The 25,945-nt window shown below is 35.9% G+C and overlaps 3 protein-coding genes across 9 annotated transcripts in view; all 3 read left to right on the forward strand.

Moving 5' to 3' along the window:
- Positions 1–10,402, forward strand: part of LOC126892323 (zinc finger protein 665-like) — a 241,185-nt gene extending 230,783 nt beyond the window's left edge. Inside the window, exon 4 of the mRNA XM_050661828.1 lies at positions 7,169–10,402. The gene's annotated coding sequence lies outside the window, so the exon portion shown is untranslated. The remainder of the gene's footprint in view (positions 1–7,168) is intronic.
- Positions 1–10,402, forward strand: part of LOC126892320 (gastrula zinc finger protein XlCGF57.1-like) — a 35,643-nt gene extending 25,241 nt beyond the window's left edge. Inside the window, exon 3 of the mRNA XM_050661818.1 lies at positions 3,727–10,402. Within this exon, the coding sequence (XP_050517775.1) occupies positions 3,727–5,375 (1,649 nt within the window). The 3' untranslated portion in view covers positions 5,376–10,402. The remainder of the gene's footprint in view (positions 1–3,726) is intronic.
- Positions 10,403–14,111: 3,709 nt separating this feature from the next.
- The window catches only part of LOC126892322 (zinc finger protein 761-like), a 62,071-nt gene continuing 50,237 nt past the window's right edge, over positions 14,112–25,945 (forward strand). For 5 of the 7 annotated variants that reach the window (XM_050661820.1, XM_050661824.1, XM_050661822.1 and 2 more), the window contains exon 1: positions 14,112–19,674. The gene's annotated coding sequence lies outside the window, so the exon portion shown is untranslated. The remainder of the gene's footprint in view (positions 19,675–25,945) is intronic. The other 2 variants (XM_050661821.1, XM_050661827.1) reach the window with 1 other exon arrangement.

Here is a 25,945-nt window from a genome sequence, read left to right on the forward strand (position 1 = left end):
GATTTTCTAAAGGCTTGCACGTATGTTAATTTAATTTTATAATATAATTTGTCAAAATTACTACGGCAACCATCTTCGACTTTAAATAGCGCGTCCTCATTATCTTGCTCAGAAACTAACATAATTATTTTATTATGAAGATCATAAAAATTGTCACGAATTTTTTCCAATCCTTCATACATAACTTCCAAAACCGGGTAAAAATTCTTATCGTCAGCAGCTACCTTTAAAGCAACAGCATGAATTTCAGTCATTTGTTGCACTTCAACTTGTCTTAAAGATTGATATTTTTTAATTTTATCTGCCATTTTGTAAATTTAAATGTAGAAATAATAAATTTAGAAAAATATGAAATTAGCGTTAGGAAATAAAATAGGTTCACCACACGAAAATTAATAAAATACAACCGAACTTTGTGCTAATAAAATAGAAAACTATGTCCTCTGCTATTTGAATATTTATAGACAAAAAATAATTATAAAACATAAACCCTTTAAATAAAAATTACTGTGTAAAATAAACACACAGTTTCATCTATAATAGAGTCAACCTGTATAATAATTATTATAACAAAATTTGTCTATTGGCCGACGTTGACAATTTAATAATAATTACTTTTACATTAATGTGTTCCTTTTTTACTTAAAAAACAACATTAACTGAGGTATAGGTACCACTAACGATCGGCACAAACAAAAAACCAATGTACTAATTGATACGTGATTTTAATTTTGTAAAGAATATTTTATCGCCTTATGTTAAAGAATAACAAAAAATAAAGTCAAAGGAAATGCGGTTAAATAACCTGAATTTGATTCTGATCTTTGTAAATTAGCAAAGTATGACAATAAAATCAAACAATTCAGGTTTAAAAGAAACTTTCCCCGACTATATTACCCTCTTAGAAAAATGAAAAATGCAAGAAAAAAATATAGAAAATGGATCTATCCGGCTCGAAGGACCAATAAATTATCTTGGAGGAGATTACTAACTCAGTGAGCTTTATTAGTGGACTGTTTAGCATAGGGTGAATTTAAAATAGAATAAAAAAAATAACAGTAAAAAAACCAGACCTTAAAGTAAATTGTAATAAAAATATTTCCTACCTTGTCATTTCTCGTTGCACAAGCTGGAGCAGGCCTGCTATTTTTCGTACTGCTATTGCTGAGTAGTATAAAGTATAAATCACTCGCGAGGACTATATTGAGTTTCTATACACTTTTCGGAATGATTGTAAGTGACTATTAACCAAGAGAGTTGGTTGGCGAATTGTCTTTTTAAAATGAGGCGAGTAGGCAGGTAATTACATACAAAAAACTTTAAGGTTTTTACTTGAAAATAATGATAAAAATTAATACATACTCACTGAATTAGGTATTGGCCTACTCGTATATACGGGGTGTCCCATAATATTGAAAAGAAAATGAATTAAAATATTCTTTACAAAAACAAGAAAATTAAAAATTGTTATTCCTACTTATGTGGACGAACCAAAACGTTTAAACGTAAAGGTTCGGCTGATGATCATAATAACTTTCGTCCAATTTCTCTTTTGCCAATTCTTTCCAAAGTGTTTGAGAGAATCCTAAAGAAGCAGATCAATGACTATTTTGAATCTAATCGGCTTTTTGCAGTGCAGCAATTTGGATTTAGAAAAAACAAAACAACAACACTTGCTATCGATCATTTTACAGGCAGTATTTTGGAAGGATTTGAAAACTTTCTTGATACCCTTGCCTCGTTCCTTGATCTTACTAAAGCTTTTGATTGTGTCACTCATAGTATTCTTCTTAAAAAATTACATGCCTATAATTTTCATCCTATGTCTATTCAATTGATTGAGTCTTATCTATCAGATAGATTTCAATATGTGTTTTTTAACCAGCTTAAATCTGATAAAAAATCTTTGATGTATGGAGTGCCTCAAGGGTCAGTTCTAGGTCCAATATTATTTCTCATTTATATAAATGACTTGGGATTTTCACAAGAGGGCCCGGTAAGCACAGTCCTATTTGCTGATGATACTACATGCTATCAAAGTTACCACCCTTCCCAAATCAGTGATATTGATCTTGAGACCACAGAGAGCAATTTGTTCCAATGGTTTTTGGCAAATCGTCTCTCTCTCAATAACTCAAAATCACAAACAGTGAACTTTACCCTAAGACATAACACCATTACACATCCCATTTTAACAGATTGTTCACAGGAAGCTAAATTTCTTGGTGTTTATCTTGATCAGGGACTCACTTGGGAACGGCACATACTGAAACTTTCCCAAAAGCTCTCAAGCCAACTCTTTTTATTTAGAAACCTATCTAAGGTTACCTCCCTTCAAACCCTTCTTACATCATATCACAGCAACTTTCACTCACGACTAACTTACGCAATCCTTTCCTGGGGACACTCTTGCCATATAGATAAGGTGTTTGGTCAGCAGAGAAAGTGTATTCGCATAATCACAGGTCAGGGTTATCGGGACGATTGTAGGCAGTCTTTCAGAAACCTGAGGATTCTCACACTACCTTCTGTGTACATTATGCAGTGCCTGTTGTATGTTCATCAAAATGTAGATCTGTATAAAACACAACAGCATACTTATCAGACTAGAAATCATGATGCCCTTGTACCAGACTTCAGTCGACTTGAGAGGACCAGAAATGGAACCAGATACCTAGCATTGAAATTTTATAACTGTATACCAATATCTATTAAAAGTCTTGATTTTAACCAATTTAAGAGACAAATTAAAAATTATCTTCTGATGGGTGCTTTCTACTCATTTGAGGAGTACTTCAGATCTAAATTTTGTTTTGTCCTGTAATTTAATTAGTGTTTAGTTTTTAAATTTTAGTAATAGGTTTTTTTTACTGAAGTACTGTCAACTTTTAATGTAATTTTAGACAATTTTAATTATTGCTGACCTGTAAAAGTACATTTGTACATTATTACCAATAAATACTCTACTCTACTCTACTCTATACTGTTAAATATCGGATATGAATAATGAATGTTTGATATTTGACACATTAGAAGAGATGGAAAGACTGCGAAAACTGTAATAGGTATAAATCATGACTTTGATTTAAGAAATGTATGAAGAAATTACAGAAAATGTACAATGTATGTATCAAATGTTGAAATAAATGCAAAAAATGGTCTATCATATACATCATTTTTTTAAATATGATGACATATTTTAATGTTTGAAAAGTGTGAGACTAAAAAATTAAAAAATATGAAAAAAAATATTTTTAAGAAACGCTTTTCTTTAGTTACGTGTGACTAAAATTAAAAATATCTATTATAAAAAAATCAACCAAAAAGAAAAAAATTGTTAGACATATTAAATATACAAAAATCTCACACATTCGTAAAAAAATTCAAAAAATCCAACACATTCGTTAAAGAAAAGCGTGGGGCGCTTCTTCATCGAATAAACGGTTTGAGGATAAATACTTTTTTACTTTTCGCGCCCCACGCTTTTCTTTAACGAATGTGTTAGATTTTTTCAATTTTTTAACGAATGTGCGAGATTTTTGTATGTTTAATCTGTCTAACAGTTTTTTTTTGAATAATCCTTTGAGTTTGATTTTTTTTATTTTTTGCTTTTTAGTTGATTTTTTATAATAGATATTTTTAATTTTAGTCACTCGTAACTAAAGAAAAGCGTTTCTTAGATTTTTTTTCATATTTTTTTATTAACAAGTTTTGTTTTTATTTTAGGATTTTCTAAGGAGAATGGAATGGAAAACATGAACACATTACCTGAAATTTCATGCAAAGAAGTACAACAAATAAGTCCAAGCTCAGGAGAAAAAAAGCAATTGTCTCAAAAAGATTGTTTGGAATGTGACACATACAATTGTGAAATTTGTTTTAAGCAGTTTAAACATAAAAGTCGTTTGAAAACACATTTGAGACTGCATTCTGTGGAAACGCCTTACAAGTGCGAAATTTGTTTTAAGCAGTTTAATCAAAAAGGTCATTTGAAAACACATTTGAGACTGCATTCTGGCGAAACGCCTTACAAGTGCGAAATTTGTTTTAAGCAGTTCAGACATAAAACTTCTTTGGATGCCCATACGACAGTTCACACTGGAGAAATGCCTTACAAGTGTGACATTTGTTTTAAGCAGTTTAACCAAAAAAGTAATTTAAAAACACATTTGAAACTGCATTCTGGGGAAACGCCTTACAACTGCGAAATTTGTTTTAAGCAGTTTAACCAAAAAAGTAATTTGAAAACACATTTGAGAGTGCATTCTGGGGAAACGCCTTACAAGTGCGAAATTTGTTTTAAGCAGTTTAACCAAAAAATTAATTTGAAAACACATTTGAGACTGCATTCTGGCGAAACGCCTTACAAGTGCGAAATTTGTTTTAAGCAGTTCAGACATAAAATTTCTTTGGATGCCCATACGACAGTTCACACTGGAGAAATGCCTTACAAGTGTGACATTTGTTTTAAGGAGTTTGACCAAAAAAGTAATTTAAAAACACATTTGAAACTACATTCTGGGGAAACGCCTTACAATTGCGAAATTTGTTTTAAGCAGTTTAACCAAAAAATTAATTTGAAAACACATTTGAGACTGCATTCTGGGGAAACGCCTTACACGTGCGAAATTTGTTTTAAGCAGTTCAGACAAAAAAATTCTTTGGATGCCCATACGACAGTTCACACTGGAGAAACGCCTTGCAAGTGTGAAATTTGTTTTAAGCAGTTTAACCAAAAAAGTAATTTGAAAACACATTTGAGAGTGCATTCTGGGGAAACGCCTTACAAGTGCGAAATTTGTTTTAAGCAGTTCAGACAAAAAATTTCTTTGGATGCCCATACGACAGTTCATACTGGAGAAACGCCTTACAAGTGTGAAATCTGTTTTCAACAGTTTAACCAAAAAAGTAATTTGAAATCACATTTGAGACTGCATTCTGGGGAAACGCCTTACAAGTGCGAAATTTGTTTTAAGCAGTTTAACCAAAAAAGTAATTTGAAAATACATTTGAGACTGCACTCTGAAGAAACGCCTTACAAGTGCGAAAATTGTTTTAAGCAGTTCAGACATAAAATTTCTTTGGATGTCCATATGACAGTTCACACTGGAGAAATGCCTTACAAGTGTGAAATTTGTTTTAAGCAGTTTAACCAAAAAAGTAATTTAAAAACACATTTGAAACTGCATTCTGGGGAAACGCCTTACAATTGCGAAATTTGTTTTAAGCAGTTTAACCAAAAAAGTAATTTGAAAAGACATTTGAGGCTACACTCTGGAGAAACGCCTTACAAGTGCGAAATTTGTTTTAAGCAGTTTTCTCGAAAGGATGTTTTAAAAACTCATTTGAGAGTGCACACTGGAGAAAATCCTTAACAGTGTGAGAATTGTTTTATACAGTTTATCCAAGCAAGTCATTTCAAAGCACATTTGAGAGTGCACACTAGAAAACAATATAGGTTTGAAATGAGGCTATCAAAGCAACAGTTGCCTAACCACAAAAACGAAGTTTTGAGATAGATTCAATCTTTGCATTCGTATTTCCAGTAAGTATATTTGTTAAGGGAGCAAGAAATTATGTAGCGCCATCTAGCCAAATATAGAGGTAGGTTGTGTCGGCCCCTGTTTATCCGAAGATCTAGTGTTGATATATTGATCTCTTCTTATTCAATTGCCATCTCCGCGACGGAGGACGGCAATCATCATAACTATTCGGACTTTAGAGACGGCTGCTCTGAAAATTTTATTTGATGTACATCCGTACATTCCCTCAGGTTGCGCAGCCACGATATTCTGCGTCTCCCTATGCTTCTTTTTCCTTGAATCTTTTCCTGCATAAGTCTAGAAAACGTAGTACCTAGCTAACCTAACTATTAGCAGAGCACTATTCTCATTTTGTTAAAATTTGCTCTAGCCTTTTATATTCTGATTTTGATTTCCTGGAAGTAATCACCTGTGGAGTTGATCATTGTTCAATTAATATTAATCTGAAAATGCTCAATGTCTGGCTTAGGCCACTGTTGCTCTGAGGGCGTCAAACATGTTTTAAAAAGTCTCGTCAAGTAGGCAAAATGAAACTGCATGAGAGATTAGAGAGTGTTTAGGTCACTTATTTCAGTAACGTCAAACGTTATTTTGCTCATGCACATTGACAGAAAAATAACGGATTACTTTTTAAGCGGATAAAGTATTCCCGTATTTAGGTAAAAATAGGGTTCACGATATTAAGGAATGACATGTTTGTAATATTGCCAGATGCCATATATCTATTCTAAATCATAAAAACGAAAAAAAAAGTCATGAGCTGAACCAAAGAAAACTAGAAAAAATGTTTGTAATGATGTATAAAATTGTAATCAAAATTTATTTTTTCTAAAAACGATCAGTTAATAAACAGATAATATATTCCACTTGGCAACCGTATTAGAATAATTTTAAATTACACCACTTTTTGAAAAATCTGACCCTTGACTGAATTTTCTTGTTAAATTTAAATAGGTTATAGCACACAACTACTGTTTTATCAAAAATCAATTATCTAGACATAATAATAATAGACTAGATAAGGTATGGGCCGCTCTGTTTATCTAGGTGTAAGGCCAATATCAAGGACGTCATTGGCCAATATTCGCTTTGAATGGTCTAGCCATCTTTGACTGTCACATTCGTGGGATCGCTTGGTAAAAATAGACGGATATACAAATAGATTACAGTCTTATACACATAGATTTGGCCAGCTCCGAAAAATAGCGTAACGTGGAGCAGTTCGGGTCGGTAGTCTATCTATCTCTCTCTACCGGCGCTCAACTTTCTCTCTCTAGCATATGATGGCTGCCACCTCTGTGTCACTCGTTCCATTACTCCCACCTCTTAGTAGATACGCTCACACTCGTACGACAGAAAAGATAGCTAGACCACCGTACTTGATATTGGCGTTACACCCCGATGCATTGAGTAGCATATCCCTAGCCAAGTCTCTTCCTTTAGATGTCTCTGCGGATATACCACCGATCGACTGCCCGCGCATTACACTATTTTGCTCAGTATGCCATGTCTATTTTTATTATGTCTATGGTTAGCGTAGTGCGTAGTTTCCATCGAGTTAGAATCCCATGGATAAGCTATGAGCATATTAACCTGTGTATTATAAACGACATCATAAGGTATAGTTAACGATCATACAAATATGGCGGTGGAATCAGAGCTGGACCCAATAGGGCTTTTCAACGCTTCTCATTTGTTTCAAGCTTCTGTCGTATGTCGTATATTAATATTATACACGGATTATACGACATATATGACGAAAGCTCGAAATAAATGAGAAGCGTTGAAAAGCCCTATAATATTAAAACTACTATACAAATCAATCACTATCTCGACAATACCTGGAGCAACAAAGTCTGCTTTGACTATACATTATTATTCACTTGGTGCGTATAATTTTGTAAGAAGAATTTTTGGGATTTTAACTCGATGGTAGTTTCTGAAAGGATTCAAAAACGATTTTAAGTAAAAAGGTTATCCCTTATTTATTACTCAATGCTCATGACCATTATAACGTTTTACGTTTAACGTACATCAAAAATAGTCCATTCTTTCACGGTTTTTGCTCTAAATTTTAAAGAACCGCTTGGATTGACATGAAATTTGGCACACGTATAGCTTACATGTCAAAGAAAAAAAGTGATATTGTGCCGATGTGTGCTTTTGCCCTGGGGGTGACTTTCACTCCCTCTTGGGGTGAAAAAATATATGTCCAAAATAAGTCCGGAAATGGGTAAACTGACTAATTTTAAGTAACTTTTGTTCTATAGAGCTTTTTCGCCAAGTCAACACTTTTCGAGTTATTTGCGAGTGAATATGTTCATTTTTTAACAAAATAACCACGTTTTTAGACGGTTTTTCGCAAATAACTCAAAAAGTAAGTATTTTGTCGAGAAAAACGTTCTTAGCAAAAATATAGCTTATAAAAAAGTAAAAAAATGGTGTACGCGTTAGGTCTCTGGATCTCGTAGAACCAGGGCCTGTATTCCGTGCACTGTAGATATCTACACGTCGCTTTCTATCGATGTCAATTTTCGTAAAAATATTTGAATTTTTAGCTTTAATTGAATTACTTTCTAGTTTTGCTAGTTTATACTCTAATTGATGTTGAAATGACACTTAGTAAAATAAGAAAATATTTGAATTAAAACTAAAAATTAAAATATATTGACATCGCGCCCATCGCTTTCTATTAATGTCAATATATTTGAATTTTTAGTTTTAATTCAAATATTTTCTTGTTTTACTAAGTGTCACTTCAGCATCAATTAGAGTATAATCTATCAAAACTAGAAAATAATTCAATTAAAGTTAAAAATTCAAATATTTTTACGAAAATTGACATCGATAGAAAGCGACGTGTAGATATCTACAGTGCACGGAATCCAGGCCCAGAGTTATAGCCAGTGAAAAATAGATTCATATTCACCAAATTTCAAATAGAATATTTCGACGTGAGATATCCAAAAAATTAAGCACTTTTTGGGGAAAACCCATTATAACTTTTTTAAAGTGTTTAAAAAAAGCTTTATTTCTGTTTTTGCAAAAAGTTTCTAGCATTAAATTTAAGCAAGTTACGCTGAAAATTTTTTGCTCAATTAGAAATCCAATGAAATCAATTAATTTGTGGTCATCTGATTGAATACAACCAATAAAACCAACATTATACTGAAAACAGATCCCATGGGCTGTTTTCACTCAATCATGTAGCTATGGATACCTACATTTCGTTTCATTTCGATTTTGACACAATATTTCAAAATGTCACGATTTGGTTGTAATACTGATGAGAATATTAATGAAATTATCGAGTCGAATATACCAAAGAATACTGTTTACAAAAATTTTTCTATCCGAATAACCCTCGAACATTGATAAATGCTCAAAAATTTTATAACAACTTTCTCAAGCTTGTTGCTTACAGGCAACAGACTTTCGAAATCTGTTATAAAAATTTTTCGAACAATTATCAATGTCCTTGGGTTATTACTACTGAAAATAAAGTTGGTCCCTTTTGTTTTTGCAAAAAAGAATCGGGAAGACCACCCCCTAATTAGCAACTTAAATGAAATTAATCGTTACCGCTCCACAAATTATTTTACTTATGTTGTGTTTATATGACCTGTAAGTTTCATCGATTCAAAGTGCTTATTTTTGAAAAAATTTGATTTCAAAGTAAAATTTTTAAAAATTTAAATTTTGAAAAATAAGCTTTTTTTCAAGATAACTTAAAAATTGTTAGAGGTACCAAAAATCTCGAAAAACAAAAAAAGTTAGATTTGCTTTTCTGAATATCATGTATTTTTTGTTTTTCTGTTAGACAAAAATTGATTAAGATTTGGTGTTTCTAAATTTGCATACATTCGTGATCAGTGACTCGTTCAACCCCTTTTAACTACAGCCCTTTCAATAATAAGGACTTTGAACCGATGAAACTTACAGATCATATAAACAATATATACACGAGTCAAGAAACTTGTGAAGTCGTAACGATTAAGTTCATTTAAGATACTAATTAGGGGGTGATTTTCTCGATTTTTTTACCAAAACCACAAGGGACTAACTTTATTTTGAGCGTAACTTGTTTAATTTTGATGCTAGAAATTTTTTTTATAAAACAAAAATGAAGCTTTTTTTAAACACTTTAAATAAGATTTCCCCGAAATGTGCTTCATTTTTGGTTATTTCACGTTAAAGTATTCCATTTGAAATTTGACGAATATGAACCTATTTTTCATTAGCTATAACTCTGCTTCTACTAGGTGTAGAGACGTGATATATACACCATTTTTTAAAATTTGAATGTGACATTAAAAGAATGTTTTTTCGACAAAATATTTACTATTTGACTTATTTGCGAAAAACCGTCTAAAAGCGTGGTTATTTTGTTGAAAAAATGAACATATTAACTGCCAAATAACTCGAAAAGTATTGACTTAGTGGAAAAACTCTATAGAACAAAAGTTACTTAAAATTAGCCAGTTTATCCATTTCCTGACTTTCTTTGGACGAATATTTTTTTCACCCCCAAGACGGGGTGAAAAGCACCCCCAGGGCAAAAGCACATATCGGCACAATATCACTTATTTTCTTTGACTTGTTAGCTATGTGTTTGTCAAATTTCATGTCAATCCAAGCGGTTCTTTAAAATTTAGAGATTTTGCAATATTTTACCGGTAAAGAACGGACTAAAAGTAGAGGGCCTAAGAACTCTCTATTGCATAGTGGAGAAAACCTTTACAAGTGTGAACATTGTTATATTCAGTCTTACTAATTAATTTTCTTTGTACAATAACTAATTTTCTTATGTTATAAATACATTATACTAGGTGTTAATAAATAATGATTGAATTGCGAAAGATTTATTTTATTTATCTCCGTTTATTCTTAATAGACTATATTATGAGCACGTGTGATTGGTTGTACCATGATACTATAAATAACGAGATAGTATCTTCCCGTAGCGCAAATACGTCCGAGTTCGCTCATGATGACGTAACTGGAGACCGGAAGTTGCATTTGAATTCTTGTTAACGTTAAATGGGATTTGTATGCATTCTGTGATGAAATTATTCAATTAGCAAAATAACATTAAGCTTCAATGTATTCGAAAAAAAAATTTGGTGAGGAGATTCCTGTCAAAATAACTGTCGAAGATAAAATATAAAATACACTTAGCTTACAACCGCGAACAATTCAAACTAATCGGACATTACGAATGATTACGAACCATTACGAAGTTGCGGGTCTCCACTTACGTCACGAATTCCGGATGTGCAATATATTATCTTGTTATTTATAGTATCATGAGTTGTACAGTAATTTCCAACTACTTATACTCTGTCAAAATGAAATTAACTAAAAAAAATAATTACTAAATTTACTACATAGACAGTTATGTCTGAAATTAGCGATCTGACTATAATAGTTCTGCAATTAAGAATTTACAAAACAGTCATGAGACCAATAATGACATATGCGGCAACAACACGACCGGATACAGAAAGGACAAAAGGAATGCTAGGAAACAGCAGAGATGAAAACACTTCGAAAAATCGAAGTGCAGGTATACGACGGAAGTGCAAGGTGGACAATATTAACAACTGGATGAAAAACAGAAAAGTAGAATGGAACGACCACATAAGCCGAATGACAACTAATAGAGTAGTAACGACAGCGAGAGACTTCCCCAATAGGAAGACGATCAGTGGGAAGACCACGAAAAAGATGGAATGACAACTTACTGGAGACACATTGACAAACAGAAGAGTCATGTCTACACAAAAAGAAGAAGACTGCAATAGTGTTATTGTAGTAGACGTATTCAAAAAGTCTTTTATCTACCAACATGAAGCTGACTGGAACGCAAAAATTGAAATTCTAATAATGACTGGTTGTGGAGATAAAACATGTAGGTACACAGAAAGAAGTATGCACGTTATTTAATAATAAATACCCCAACTAAGAACCAATTTCATAATCTTCTTCCAATGGCGCTACTACCCTTAGTGAGTCTTGGCCTGCTTAACAATGTTCTTCCATTCTGCCCTGTCGAATACTTTCCTTCGCCACTGCCTGATCATGGTTTTAACCCTCTTTTGCCCAAACGAAGAAATTCTCAACCCGCGACGATATTTGGACGTTCATCGGACGTCCAAAAGTACGTTCGGTGGACTTCAATGAAGAATGTATTTTGGGAAATAATAAATCAAAATTTTAAAGGAACTTTTATTAGATATTAATTACATTATAATATATTAATTTATTAATATTAATGTATTAAGGTGAAACAGTAGCGATCAACAGGTAGCGAAAACGCGTTCCAAGATTGCGGCTGTAATTTTGAATATTTTTTCGAGATATTTGGCACACGTATTCGTAATATAATAAAGAATGGCGGTACAGAGCCCAATTTAAAAAATATATTAATATGTGGAAATTACTCTGTAATTAAATAAAATATTAAAAAAACGAGCCTGTACCGTCATTAAGAAGAACAAAAAAATATACTTTCTTCAAATAACCTTTTTTATCCGATGCCTAGATTTTGTGTCATTTTGGAACTACTAATGAAATAAAAAATTTTAGTAGTTCCAAAATGACACAAAATCTAGGCATCCGATAAAAAAGTTTATTTGAAGAAAGTGTATTTTTTTGTTCTTCTTAATGGCGGTACAGGCTCGTTTTTTTAATATTGTATTTAATTACAGAGTAATTTCCACATATTAATATATTTTTCAAATTGGGCTCTGTACCGCCATTCTTTATTATATTACGAATACGTGTGCCAAATGTCTCGAAAAAATATTCAAAATTACAGCCGCAATCTTGGAACGCGTTTTTGCTACCTGTTGATCGCTACTGTTTCCTCTTAATAACAAACGGGACAAACAAACTTTCAAAGTTATACATTCTTTTTTTTTGACATTTCATTTTATTGCAACCTATTTTATAAAAATAATAAACAATACATATGAGTGTTAAGAGTGTGACACAGTCAGTATTCACCCAGTGGTGAATACCTAAAGGAGTACAGTTATTAATAAATTAATTGAATTAATTTGAAATAGTACAATAGTAATAAGTGGGAATGATTAGTTAGTGTCGAGGTCAAGAGTGTCTGTTCTTTTTAGTCTTTTGTTCTGTAGGGGTGTCAGGAGATTGGTGACCAATATGTTTGGGTGAACCTGTAGTCTATTGTGGTACTTGGAGCACATGCACTTGGAGATCCCTATGTATAGTATCGTTGGAAATGTACCAAGGAGCTTGGCACAGTTGCCTTAGAACTTTTGATTGAAAGCGCTGTATCTTGAGTAAATTTGTTTCACTGGCAGTTCCCCAGATTTGGATGCCATACGTCCAGATATGGGTTTCAGTACACATTTGTAGATCAGAAGTTTATTGTCTAGACTTAGGCGTGATTTTTGATTCATGAACCAGTACATCTTTCTATAAACGAGTCCCAGTTGCAGTCGTTTGTTCCAAATATGCTTTTGCCATGTTAGGCGGCTGTCTAGGTAAATCCCCAAGTATTTGACGTCACTTCTTATTGGCAGTGGTGTGTTGTTAAAGGTTACAGCTGGCTTGATCCCCTTCCTTAGTGTAAACGTAATGTGTGTTGACTTGGAACTATTAACTTTGACTCTCCACAGTTTAAACCATATTTCAAGTCTATTTAAGTGACTTTGTAGTATCTGTGAAACTAGGGTCGGATTTTCGTGGCAAGCCATTAGGACAGTGTCATCAGCATATGTTGCAATTGTACGATCTGAAGTTGGTATATCTGCTGTGAACAGGAGGTACAGTGTGGGTCCAAGGACACTTCCTTGGAGTACGCCAGAGTGGATGGGATGTAGAATAGTAAGGGCCTCCCCTAGTTTTATCTGATACGATCTGCCGGTGAGGTATGATTGTAGGAGCATGCAGATTTGATGGGGCAATTTTCTTTTAAGTTTTGATATTAGACCTTTATGCCATACCTTGTAACGTTTGAAAAAACTCCAACATTAATTTAATATCCCAATTCCCAAAAAGAATGTCTATTTTTTTAATTTATTTTGTGAAGTTCAATATCATTATAAGATCCCAAGCCGACCCTGTATACAGCCATGAAGTATTGCAGCAACATTTCAATGTGTTACAAGATTCCTGTTTATTTGAGACGCAAAAACAGAATTTGTAAGAAGTGTTGACAAAAGTACAGTTCTAATGCGTAGATGAACTTTCTAGAACAAATCTTGAACTGAAAGTTGAGTTCTTGTCAACTAAGCATCCCTAAGGATCAAAATCGCTCGGTACTTCCGTCGTATTTTCCCCGATCTGTGGCTTCAGACCGAAGCGCAGATCAGTCCGGTTTGATTTCTTCAAGCGTGAAGATCGCTTGCCGACTCACCCCAAAAGGGCGTGGTGCCTTTTGTTACCCGCCGGTAAAGGGTATAGTATGTCGTTCTGGAAGATCTAGTGTGAGGGCACGATGTTTTTTTTTACCCCGTAGTGAAGTTGGGTGCTCTTACACTGTGTTTGAGTTGTGACGCAGTACTATACGCCGGCGTGGTATGAAGTCCCTGTATCTTGTCCAAGTTCCTGTTTAAATGAAGTCTTCCGAGTCCCGATTGATGTCCTGATGTAGACATTTTGAGTTCCAGTCCCGTGATGTTTATCCAGTTGATTGCCCCGAAATAAAAAGGAAGCCATGAAGCCCACCTCAGGTCGATGACCCTGCTTGTTTGTAGATGAACCCCCTTTCCGTGTAGTTTGTGACGTGTGATAAAGGATTTTGTTTAAATATGGTATGATATATTTTTTTAAATTTTGCAAGGATCCCAAATGGATAAATATTTTTGTTGGTAAAGAGTTTTGAAAAATAATAGTTGTTTGTGCTTTCATGATGCAACTTGTAAATTAAAATGACAGTGACTTTGACCTTTGACAGCTGCGTCAAAATTTTGTTTTGACATACACTGTCCAACAAGTTCTTTTGTCATTCTTTTGTTATGTTAAATTGAAGATTTTTTTTGTAATGTAAAAGATTTGTAGATATTTTGTCCTGTAAAATCATTTCCTGTTAAAAGTTTTTTTGTTTGTTTAAAAAAAAACCACCGTAAAGTTTTAAATAAATGTTTGTGAAAGTGTATCTATCATCTCATTTCTGTAGCCTTTGGAAAAATTTTAACAGAAAACTAATGCAACTGTATGAAAGTTTTAGTTCAGAAGAAAAGAAAGAATATGGCATAGAAGCCAATAATAAGGAAAGATGTTGTCCCAATGTAACCCCAAAGAGGAATCAATGATGATTGTCCCCCCGATTGGTACCCGTAAGTAAGAAAGTATCCAGTAAGTACCCATAGGTGAAATAGAGGATTTATTTCAAACGGCGTCCCTTTTTGTTAAATAGTAGAAAGATCCTCTAGTCAGAGTAAGTACCCTTATGTATTTAGTTATGGTAGTGTAGTCATCTTAACACCCCTTCACCCTCCCTAACGAATCTACGACCTAGCTCCCGCACAACAAATGAGCTGCCGTCCCGCAACGAGGCTTTATGTGTCTGCTTCTTCTTCTTTAGCCCCATTCTTACCCCCCAGTATCTCTATAGATAGTCTTTCCTTGTTCCCATATGAGCAGACATGTAAAACGCTTCAAATGTCGCCCAACGTGTGAGGCCGATTCATTTTTCTGCCTCCTTCAGTATCCAGTTGTTGTCTTGTCCATGTTAAACGCTTCAAATGGCCCCGGCAACGTGGGGCCTGTACTTTTTTTGGCCTCCCTCAGACCCCATTTGCATGTTCCCACTACCATATCCCTTTAGCCTCCTTTCGGTCTCATTTGTACTACAACTGTTAGGCAGTGCCCGTCTTGGGTAGCCGATCTCAGTTTGTGGTGCAAGTGTTTCCGATAACATGGAAGCTCGACTCGTGTCATGTTTTGTATGCCCATTGTTACAAGTCTAGCTTGTAGACATGTTCAACTAGTAGTTAGCCTATCTACTAGTCCCCAATGTCTTTAGCCACCCCCCACTTAGTGTTACATTTGTAACGTACACCCTGAAGTTTGACCCGAGTAAATATCGCCCAAGTCTTCCCATGTAGTTTAGCCCAGATTCCTCTTGTCTTGCCCCCAGAAACTGTTTCATGTCTGTTAGTGCCCCTGAAACTGTTTCAGTCTGTTAGTCCCCATGAAAGAGCCCATTTTTGTAGTTTTTGTTGCAAAAGTTAATAATTTTTCCAAAGAGGTGTAAGTATGTACACATTTTGTTGTGATGTTGATTTGGTCGTGCTGTTGATTGTATAGGCATGTACCATTTCATACATCATAGTGTATTTAACTTGTAACCCCATATGTATACTGGTATTGTATTGTATTGTAAGTATCGTAGAACAGAATTGTATGTTATTGTAGCGTACTAACTGTATTGTATTGATATTGTACCCATGATGAAAGCATTGATTTGAATTTTTTTGAAAATATTGATGAAATATATAGACAAACAGTTGAATAAAAAAGTAACGTAAAATTTTTTTGAAAATTTTGATTAAAAGTAACGTTAAATATTTTGAATATTGAATCCAATTATGAAGTATAACAGTATGTTGTATTTTTTGCATGTATTCCTATAGATCAACAGTTTTTTACAGAATAACCGTTTTTTGTGATTATTGATTTGGTCATTTGAGTAGATGTGTAATGTTGTTGGTATGGTCCGTGTATGAGTTTAGTCCCGTATAGTCTGTGTGAGAGAAGTTACCCCTTGTAGAAGTCACCCCATGAAGAAGTGAAGAGGGAAACCGTGGAGAGGCCCCCCACTTCTGTGTTTTTTTCAAGCAGCCAGGAGAAAAGCTGTCACTTTTAGATTTGAAGATAGCGTTCTCTGTCGACACTGTTTGAGAATAACTGTCTTGAAGTGTAGAAGTTAGCCCCTGAAAAAGCCCCCCCCTTGTCTGTGTTGCCCCTTGTTTTTTTTTTTTTTTTGACTAATCTATCTTTGTAGGTGTCAAAAGGATGCCAGAGGTTAGTTAAAAAGAGCCCGTGAAGTAGTAGTTGAAGTCTCCCCCCCAGTGAAGTAGTTAAAGTCCCCCCGTGAATGAAGTATGTCTTTTTGTATCTGACATGTCACAAGTGTAATACTCGTGATGAAGGAAGTGTTGTTCAGCTATCTGTGAACACTTTCATTAGTAGTCGGAGCAAGAAATGTCTTATCCCGTGTGAGCTCATATAGGAACCAAATTTCAATATTGTTTGTGTTTGTAAGCCCCTGAGTATATCTAGAAGTCAAAAAGTATGTTGTTGTCTGTTTGTTTGTCTATCCCTGTTTTGTCTGGAAGTTTTAGAGCCCATTGTCTGTTGTCCCGTGTTGTCTATTAGCCTGTGTTGTCTATTAGCCCGTGTTGTCTATTAGCCCGTGTTGTCTATTAGCCCGTGTCCGTGCTGGAGTTTGATTTTTTTTGGCGAATAGTTAGTTGACCTCTCTTCTCTTTGTTGATTGAAAGTAGGCCAAGAGCAGAAGCTGTGACAAGGCTGGTGAGGTTAGGATCTGGCCGCGTTGAGTACAGGTGAAGCTTGCTTTCGGTCGATAAATGGAAGCGGTTGTTCGTCAGAACTGTCATACTTTCCAATGTCCCTTTGGTCTTCCCCTTGCGTGTTGCTTTCACCCCCTGTTTTGAAAAAGTAGCCCCCCGTTTTGAAAAATAAAGTCCACCCCCAGTCTTGAGAAATGAAATGCCCCCAGTTTTGAAAAGTAAGTCTATCCCCAGTTTTGAAAAGTAAAGCCCAACCCCCCTGTCTTGAAAAATGAAGTCTATCCCCTGTTTCGAAAATTGAAGTGTAGCCCTGTTTTGAAAATGAAGTCTTTCCCCAGCTTGTGATTTGAAAATGAGAGAGTTGTCTAGTGAACGTTCATGAAAGGTTCTTATGTCCTGGATTGGACTGTTGATTGAAAACGTAATGATGTAGTGTTCTCTATATCATATGTTGCGTTCATTTCCCTTAGTCTTGTTTAAAAAGTTTGATATCCTGTTTGAACCCAGTATACTAGTCTTTTTGGTCTTTTGTTGTTGTCACACATACCCCCTCCCCCTTGTTAGTCTTGTTTTGATTTTAGCCCTTGTTGTTGTCATATACCCCTTTGTCTAGCCCTGTCTTGTTTGAATGAGTTGTTGAAGTAAGTTGTTGGTGAGATTTTGTCTCACTGAGGTGTTTAGACTGGATTGTCTAAATCCTCGTTTTGCAGAACCGTTGCCGAAATGTCCCGTGAAACTCGCTAGGTGTTAGCAGAGTTTGGGCAGATGTTTATCTGTCAAACATCAACTTTTTAGTTTTTGTGAACCGCTCGCGGTTAGGCAACGAGGTGACAAGGCTGTGTCTGCCCTGGTATGTCACTTGTGTTACTGCTGTGGATGTCAGCGAGGTCCACACAGGGCACAAGTTTAGTTTCTTTCCCAAGGCACAGAAACTCTTGTCACCTACAGTTCTTTGTAGAGTCAAGAAACATTTAAGTCTACTCGACTTTAAAGAGTCTGGCGATTGATGGCACGCTAGCCCAATCCCTAACGACTTTTTTGTTTTGTTTAATCCCCACTAGCCATTATCTAAATATTTTGATATTGTTGTCCTGTCACACCTAAGATGTCCATGTTGGATTTTTTTCTGTTTGTTATCGAAAACTGGATAATCTTATCCAGGTTTCTCTTTTGCGCGGAGGCTTTGTAACGTTTGAAAAAACTCCAACATTAATTTAATATCCCAATTCCCAAAAAGAATGTCTATTTTTTTAATTTATTTTGTGAAGTTCAATATCATTATAAGATCCCAAGCCGACCCTGTATACAGCCATGAAGTATTGCAGCAACATTTCAATGTGTTACAAGATTCCTGTTTATTTGAGACGCAAAAACAGAATTTGTAAGAAGTGTTGACAAAAGTACAGTTCTAATGCGTAGATGAACTTTCTAGAACAAATCTTGAACTGAAAGTTGAGTTCTTGTCAACTAAGCATCCCTAAGGATCAAAATCGCTCGGTACTTCCGTCGTATTTTCCCCGATCTGTGGCTTCAGACCGAAGCGCAGATCAGTCCGGTTTGATTTCTTCAAGCGTGAAGATCGCTTGCCGACTCACCCCAAAAGGGCGTGGTGCCTTTTGTTACCCGCCGGTAAAGGGTATAGTATGTCGTTCTGGAAGATCTAGTGTGAGGGCACGATGTTTTTTTTTACCCCGTAGTGAAGTTGGGTGCTCTTACACTGTGTTTGAGTTGTGACGCAGTACTATACGCCGGCGTGGTATGAAGTCCCTGTATCTTGTCCAAGTTCCTGTTTAAATGAAGTCTTCCGAGTCCCGATTGATGTCCTGATGTAGACATTTTGAGTTCCAGTCCCGTGATGTTTATCCAGTTGATTGCCCCGAAATAAAAAGGAAGCCATGAAGCCCACCTCAGGTCGATGACCCTGCTTGTTTGTAGATGAACCCCCTTTCCGTGTAGTTTGTGACGTGTGATAAAGGATTTTGTTTAAATATGGTATGATATATTTTTTTAAATTTTGCAAGGATCCCAAATGGATAAATATTTTTGTTGGTAAAGAGTTTTGAAAAATAATAGTTGTTTGTGCTTTCATGATGCAACTTGTAAATTAAAATGACAGTGACTTTGACCTTTGACAGCTGCGTCAAAATTTTGTTTTGACATACACTGTCCAACAAGTTCTTTTGTCATTCTTTTGTTATGTTAAATTGAAGATTTTTTTTGTAATGTAAAAGATTTGTAGATATTTTGTCCTGTAAAATCATTTCCTGTTAAAAGTTTTTTTGTTTGTTTAAAAAAAAACCACCGTAAAGTTTTAAATAAATGTTTGTGAAAGTGTATCTATCATCTCATTTCTGTAGCCTTTGGAAAAATTTTAACAGAAAACTAATGCAACTGTATGAAAGTTTTAGTTCAGAAGAAAAGAAAGAATATGGCATAGAAGCCAATAATAAGGAAAGATGTTGTCCCAATGTAACCCCAAAGAGGAATCAATGATGATTGTCCCCCCGATTGGTACCCGTAAGTAAGAAAGTATCCAGTAAGTACCCATAGGTGAAATAGAGGATTTATTTCAAACGGCGTCCCTTTTTGTTAAATAGTAGAAAGATCCTCTAGTCAGAGTAAGTACCCTTATGTATTTAGTTATGGTAGTGTAGTCATCTTAACACCCCTTCACCCTCCCTAACGAATCTACGACCTAGCTCCCGCACAACAAATGAGCTGCCGTCTTGCAAAGAAGGTTTGCATGTCTGTTCCTTCTACTAGCCCCATTCTGACCCCCACAGTATCTCTATAGATAGTTATTCCTTGTTCCCATATGAGCAGACATGTAAAACGCTACAACCTTGTCGAATGCTTGGGAGACATCCAGGAAGGCTGCTGTACAATATTTCTTGTTCTCGAGTGCATCTCTTGCGGTTCTGACTACCCTATGGACCTGTTCGATTGTGCCATGTTGTTGTCGAAATCCGAATTGAGGTATTAGGTTTTTTCTGTAATGACAAGTGTCTATTCTTTTCAGGAGAAGCCTCTCAAATACTTTGGAGGATAAAGGCAGAAAGCTAATAGGACGATAGGATGAAGGTTGGGTTGTGTCTTTGTTGGGTTTATGAATTAGAATGATTTGTGCTACCTTCCATTGGGAGGGGAAGTAGCACAATCTTAGGACAGCATTGGTACATTAGTAGCTTTATTGCTTCTTCAGGTAGTTCTTTGAGAATTAGTCCTGTTATCAGGTCGTATCCGGGTGCTTTTTTTGTATTTAGGTTTTTGATTACTTCTTCAATTTCGGCAATTTTAACTTTTCTGGTGGGAAGACACATCTGGTAGGGTTCATCTGCTATATCGGTAATACATTTCTCTTCGTTCTCTGAAACCTCTCTCTTGTGCGATTGGAAAACTGACTGAAGATGTTCAGCGAAGGTGTTAGCCCTCTCTTCGTCACTTCGACACCAGGTGCCATCATTTTTCTTATCGGTGCTTTAGTTTGAGATTGTGTTTTGAGTTTTTTAGACAATTTCCATAACGAGTAGTTCTTTTCTTCAGAGCTAGACAGATTCTTAAGAAAATAGTTTATTTCTTGTTCTTTGTGTTCCTGTAGGACCTTCTTTAATTGACGGGTTGCTCTGTCGTATTTGGTTTTGTCATCTGGAGTACGGGTGGTCTGCCATCTTTTTCTTAATTGTCTTTTTTCGTATATCATGGTTTTTATATAGAGCGGATATGAGCTCTTAGCATATGATATATCAGGTGAAGCTTCCCATGAGGCTTGTTGAATTTTTACAGTTAGATGTTTGACTGCTTCTTCTATATTTTGCTCAGATTTTAGTGGTATGTTTAAACTTATACTATTTTTTATAATATCTCTGAAGGTATTCCAGTTTGTCCGGCTGTTGGATAAAACTAGTGGTTTTGTGATGTGGTGCACCTGTCTACTTAGGGTAATAATGAAGGGAGAGTGATCAGATAAGAGATCGAACAAAGGTTGAACTTTCAAGTAGTTTAGAGAGATACCTTTGACAATACAGAAGCCGATGAGATCAGACACTTTTCGTGTGTCGGTTGGCCAGTACGTCGGTTGACCCGTGGATGCCGTTACTAAATTATTGTTTTGGACACTTTTTAATAATTCTCTACCTCGAGAGGTTATGGGTCTTGATCCTCAGTGAAGGTGTTTAGCATTATAGTCACCAGCAGCTATGAAGAGATTTCCGAGCTTGTTGAAGTATGTCGTGAAGTGTTCTTTAATAATTTTATTTGGTGGACAGTAAACTGCAGATAGTACAAGCTGGCTATTCCAATCAGTTATTGAGATAGACGTGGCTTGTAAATTTACTTCACTATGCTTGATTATTTCATGGTGTCTATGCTGTTCTTTATAATTATAGCAGTGCCTCCATGGGCTCTTCCTAGAGGGTGTTGAGTTATATATGTTGAGAATTTGGGTATATTGAAGTAGCTTTTGTCTGTCATATGTGCCTCAGATATTAACACACCGTCCAGATCATGCTCTGAAATAAAGGCTTTGACTTCCAGACTATGATTAGTCAGACCATTGGCGTTCCATGTACCAATTTTTAGTTCAGTGTTAAAGGCTAAACTTTGTGACCAGTGTCATTAGGATGTCGAACATTTTGTCCATTCTCTCTATCAGTTTTGAGACGACCTGTTCTAAGTTGTTTGTTGGTTGAAATGACATAGGTGGTAGTGGTAAACCTTGTTGTTGAGGTGGGTTAAATTGTTGAGTATTGGAATTTGTTGCTTCTGCAACTTGAGCATAGCTGAGTGTTTGTTGTGGATTTTGCTGAATTGTATCATTTGTTGGCCTCTGTGGTGCTTTTGCGCGTAATGGTGGAAATTTACTTTTTTGTAATTCTTTGTAAACTGAGCAACCTCTGTAGTTTGCAGGGTGATTTTCTTTGCAGTTTACGCATTGGACTTCATTATTTCTTATTTTTCTTGGACATTCTTTGGTTGAGTGAGCGTCTGTGCATTTGACACAGAGGGGACTTCTATGACAGTATTGACGAGTATGTCCAAAGAATGTCATCTTTGACATTGTGGTATCTCTCTTTTCGGGTGGGGAGGTTCTACTTTAACTACGGTGTTAAGTATTTTAGTTATTTGGTACACCTCTTTATTATTTAAATTTGTTTCAAGTTCGATACTAAACAGAGGAAGGCATTCTTTCGTGCCTCTTTGTCTTATGTTCGAGATATTTATGACTGAGTGTCCGAGCTCTGTGAATACCTTTTTATGTCTTCCAGAACAGTAGAGGGGTGCAGGTTTCTAACCATGATTCGAAATCCTCGGTTTTGTTTTATCTGATAAGTGTGGAACTGCGTTTTTTTTCGGTTAGTGCTTTAACAGTTTCTTTGTAATGTTCTGCTGTGTCTAGCTGTACTTTAACTTGATTGTTATTCAGGCTTTTTAAGGTGTACTGTTTGGATGCTGTTTTGTCTAGTAAATCTTGCAGAGGTTTGATAAATGTTACATGTTGAATGAATATGGGAGGAGGCTTTCTTGATTCTCTGTCAGTTGTTCCGCTATTAGCTTCTTCTTCCGGCTCTTTGTCCAGAGCTGAGAATCTGTTTTCTGTCGCAACTGGTTTTGTTAGCCAGTAGTCTGTTAGTACTGCTTGCTTTTTAATTCGATTGTCAGGACTTTCATTGTTTCGTAGACGCTTTTTGTACTGTACTGTCTCCCATACTTCTTGATGTTTTGAAGTGCTGGGTTGTATTGATTCAGGTGCTATAATTGGGTTAGATTGTTGTTGATAATTATTTAAAGGTTGGGATAATTGTAGTGGGATTGTAGGATAGGCTGTGTTTGTTGCTAACATACCTTGAGAGAAGCATGGCATTTGCCCTGGTATTTGAGTATTTGAAAGTTATACATAGTTACTTACTTTCCGTGTCCGGAACACCAACAACTTTAAATTCTGTATTTCCAATGGTTGGCCACATAGATGGCCCTGTCATTTGCTATAATTAAGTCTTGTTCTGTGCAGGTCTCTCTCATCTCTGTGCATGATAGCAGATGCCGGCTGGTCTGAACCGCGCCACAGTCGCAGGTATCGTCCTCCTGGTATCCCCATTTTTTCAGGTTACTAGCACAACGTGAAACGCCGGTTCTTAGTCTGTTTAGCGCTTTCCAAGTCGGATACGGTAAATTGTGTCCAGCAGCCATTTCCTCCGAGGGAGGAAAATGTGTCGCGGTAGCTGACGCTTGCCATAGGTGTATTCGGCGCGTCTCTGGCGCTTCGGGGATGGATCTTGATGTTTTCAGGAAGCTTTTCAGAGATCTTAGTCTGCTTGGCTGAGTTTGGTGGTCATATAAGGGGTGTCGTCGGTCCGTCTCCTGCTTTTTCCGTTTTACCTCTGACGTGACCTTCCTCCTGATAGGTGGTGGAGCAATTCCAGCAATGGGGTATACCTCTTCGATAGGTGTCGGTTTCAGGCAACCCGATATTATACGGACCGTTTCATTTAGAGCCACGGCGACGTTCTTTGCGTGAGCAGAGTTTGCCCATACTGGTGCTCCAAACTCCGCGGCCGAAAAGCATAATGCCAAGGCAGAAGTGCGGAGAGTGTGTGGTTGTGCTCCCCATTTTGTATTAGTTAGCTTGCGGATGATATTATTTCTGGCACTTACTTTCTTCTTGACATCTTGACAGTGGTATCGGTAAGACAGAGTTCTATCCAGACGGACGCCAAGATATTTTGGCGTCTTGTTGTGTTCCAGCATCTGACCACGCCATTCCACCTCCAGCGACCTTCGGGCATGCTTGTTTCTCAGGTGGAAAGCACATACCTGGGTTTTTGTGGGATTGGGTTTAAGATGGTTTTTATCATAGTATAGAGCTAAATCTCCCAGGGCATCTGTCAGTTTCACTTCGACTTCATTGAAGGTTCTTCCCTGAGCTGCCACCGCTGTATCATCAGCGTAAATAAATTGCCTTGTTTGTTGGTGTATCGGTTGGTCGTTGGTGTATATGTTGTATAGAATCGGCGCGAGGACACTTCCCTGTGGTAGCCCATTTTTTTGGTCCCTCCACCGACTGTTCTTGGACTGGAGCGTTACGTAGAAGCGTCTATCTGGAGGAGACATTTCACTAACCTTGTTAGTCGGAAATCCTTTGTAGTTTCGTAGAGTTTTGCGAGTAGCCGTTGATGGTTAACTGTATCATAGGCGGCAGTTAGGTCTATGAACGCTACTCCTGTTATTTCCTTCCGTTCAAAACCATCTTCAATATGTTGGGTGAGATTAAGAATTTGACTGCAGCAGCACTTTCCGGGCCTGAATCCTGCTTGTTCTGGAATAATTTTAGTCTCCACATATTCTGCGATCCGGTTCAGTATCATTCTTTCAAAGGCCTTGAAAAGGTGGCACAAGAGAGATACAGGTCTAAAACTCTTTGTATCCGCCGGATCCTTCCCTGGTTTTAAGAGGGCTACCACTCTAGCTTTTCTCCAGATTTTGGGGATTTGTAATGTACGGATGCAGCAATTCATCATTTTTACGAGCCACTCTACGGTTTTTAGTCCAAAGTTATTTATTTGCTCTGTTCGTATGTCGTCCAGGCCAGCCGCTTTATTATCTTTCATTTGAAGTTATACATGAATGCAGTATTAAAGAAATACATAATATACAATAGGTACCTATATAAAACTACAAATAAAAATAAAATAATAAACGAATACAATAAATAAGTACACACTTATTTATACAATGTAACTTTTTGCATTTTAAGTGCTTCAAATAGTACCTTAAGCCATGATACTATAAATAACATTTATAGTTAGATTTATTTATAGTATCATGCCTTAAGCTATTGATACATAAGTTAAACAAATATATCTCATGCATTTGCATGCATGGTGGTCAGATCATACCTATCCGCTGGGAGCGTTAACTTGACAATAGATCACGTGGTACACTCTGAAATTTTGGGGGACGACCTTATGTGTATTATTTATGGGTGATTTACAAAAACAAGAGATTATTTAAAATTTAACTATTGATTTTGTGCTAATGTATCAATACATTAACGCCCGGTTTCATAATCAGTTAAAGTGGACTTTAAGTTTTAAGTTGGTACCCTTGTCAATGCAATTCATATGGGTAAATGTCAACGTTAAAGTGAACTTTAGTTAATGTTCACTTTAAGTTGATTATGAAACCGGGCGTAATAGAAATTTACTATAAATACTCTATATTGTAGAAAATGTATGATATAATACATCAGTCGATGTTCAACCTCGGTCGATAGCAGTCGATTTCGTATCCAAAATATTCTTACGACAATAAATAATAAACAACAAATTAAAAAGTTTTACAAGTCTTTCATAGTATCATTAAAAGTAAATACAGTCGGAAATATGAAAGAATACCCATGAACGATCACATCAATCACTTATTTTGTATTTGCTGTCTTTTTCTATATAAAGGCCCCGTCTCACCATCAAATAATTGACAGTTAATTTGATCAAACTTGACAGTTAGTGACACAAAGTGACAGTTAGTATGTATAGTTTGTGTCACTAGTCAAGTTTGACTGTCAAGTTTGATCAAATTAACTGACAATTATTTGATGGTGAGACGGGGCCTTAACAAACCTTTGTTATAGAAAAAGACAGCAAATACAAAATAAGTGATTGATGAGATCGTTCATGGGTATTCTTTCATTTTTATGACTGTATACGCTGTTGCTTTTTATCAGCTAACAACTGAAATACATTAATAAACAAAATAGTCCGGTAGATTTAGTAAAAATTTAGCTAAAAATTGTAAAAATTCCTGGCGCCTAGTTTAGTTAGGGGACTGGCGTAACAGTATACCGGGTGTAACAATAATACTGTGTTTTTTCCACAAAGTTCGGAACAACCAGTG

Source organism: Diabrotica virgifera, chromosome 9, assembly GCF_917563875.1.
Source record: "Diabrotica virgifera virgifera chromosome 9, PGI_DIABVI_V3a".
In the NCBI taxonomy this organism is placed as follows: domain Eukaryota; kingdom Metazoa; phylum Arthropoda; class Insecta; order Coleoptera; family Chrysomelidae; genus Diabrotica; species Diabrotica virgifera.